The sequence below is a fragment of the Lagopus leucura genome, unplaced genomic scaffold, assembly GCF_019238085.1.
Source record: "Lagopus leucura isolate 7727_CA_CO unplaced genomic scaffold, USGS_WTPT01 Super-Scaffold_100017, whole genome shotgun sequence".
NCBI classification, from domain to species: Eukaryota; Metazoa; Chordata; class Aves; order Galliformes; family Phasianidae; genus Lagopus; species Lagopus leucura.
In genome coordinates this window covers 1,697,664-1,699,076 of record NW_024962271.1, presented here as the reverse complement: position 1 = coordinate 1,699,076, position 1,413 = coordinate 1,697,664, and the positions used below count along the sequence as shown (strand labels likewise).

The following is a 1,413-nucleotide window of genomic DNA, read 5'->3' as shown; positions in this document are numbered from 1 at the left end:
TTCTCTGAATGCATGTACTTTCCCATCTGGCTGCCTGTCCTCTGCTCCCTGTATCTCTGCTCATCTTCATGGGTTCAGCAATCACCCGTGGTGGGGCAGAACAGGGTGTGATGGCAGCCACGTCTGCCAGATGAGCAAGCAAGGGAAAAGCGTAAAGTCAGAAGAGAAAAGGAGGGTTGAGATAATACTGAAGGTGGGGGAAGGGTACTGCTAAATAACCTTGTGACTTCAAGAAGACAGAAAAGGGCAGGTGCTGTCCTTTTTTGTGTTGTGACAATGGGGAGCGGCAGGAGAGGAGGAGCTGAAAATGTTCGAGTTGGGGGAATTAAACTGCAGTCTGTGGTCTATCTGTTGGTGCTACTTGGTTGCAACGCAACCAATCCAGGCAAAGCTTGTTCTTGAGACACCAGGTTCCCTCTTTCGAACAAGAAAAGTTTTTGAAATTGAAGGATATGCACCTTAGAAACTTTGTCCTAGATTCAAGTACATTTAATCAAAAGCCAGTCCTGCCATTACCTGAGCAGTTAATAAAATCTATTGCTATATGATGGATTTTTTCTGCAGGTTAGAATTGATCTGTCTTCATAGTGATTTGTGAGATTGAGGGGAAAACATAAAATATAATCTGTATTTCTGCTCCTGAGGCTTAGAAGTAACTAAAACTGCAGTGGTCATTTTTTTTTTTTTTTTTTTTTTTTTTTTTTTTTTTTTTGATTTATTGAAAATAAAGCACACCTTATTAACATTTTAATAATGAGAACATCTTTGCAGCACTGCTCAGAGTTCCTCTTATTCCTCTCTGCAATTCAATTCTCTAAAAGGGAAAATACTGTTGAGATCTGCAAGGTGTGATTTGTTAGACTGAAACTAAACACACAAATACACCAAAGCAAAATGCTTTCTAAAGGTGCTGTGTTTGTGAGAGGTGCTTGCCCAATGTGTGTGATGCAAAATGGGGATGCTTTGTGAAGAAATCATCCTTGTAAAGCCATTGGTTCTGGTCATCAGACTCTATCCAATGCTTTAGTGATGATGCTGCTGATCTATTTGGGAAGTTGGCTGGCTCTCAAGGCAGAGTCTCTTCTCAAAGGCTGTTTCACAGTGAAAATATGCTCAGTGCAGCCGAGTGCATGAATGAAAAAGCCTCTGGTACGTTCTAGTCTGGCAAAATGCAGCACAAAACTCAACTTACTCTGTCCTTTCTGCTGTCCCAGGTAAGAAATGTGGGTTTTTTTGTTCCTCTTCTTTCTCTTGTGCATTTGGATTTGAAAGTATTTGTAATTCACATCTGATTTGTGTAATTATATATTGCTTGAATTACTGTTGAAAGATGCAAGATCTCTGCTACAAGCCAGTTGCTAGGAATGTAGTATCTCATAGTTGCCTGATTCACAATTACAAGAAATTTGCTGT

The 1,413-nt window shown here is 40.1% G+C and overlaps 1 protein-coding gene across 2 annotated transcripts in view; it reads left to right on the top strand.

Annotated features, from left to right (window-relative positions):
- Positions 1-1,067: 1,067 nt before the first annotated feature.
- CDH13 (cadherin 13) overlaps positions 1,068-1,413 on the top strand; it is a 433,519-nt gene continuing 433,173 nt past the window's right edge. For both annotated transcript variants that reach the window (XM_042876979.1, XM_042876978.1), the window contains exon 1: positions 1,068-1,214. In XM_042876979.1, the coding sequence (XP_042732913.1) occupies positions 1,170-1,214 (45 nt within the window). In that variant the 5' untranslated portion in view covers positions 1,068-1,169. The remainder of the gene's footprint in view (positions 1,215-1,413) is intronic.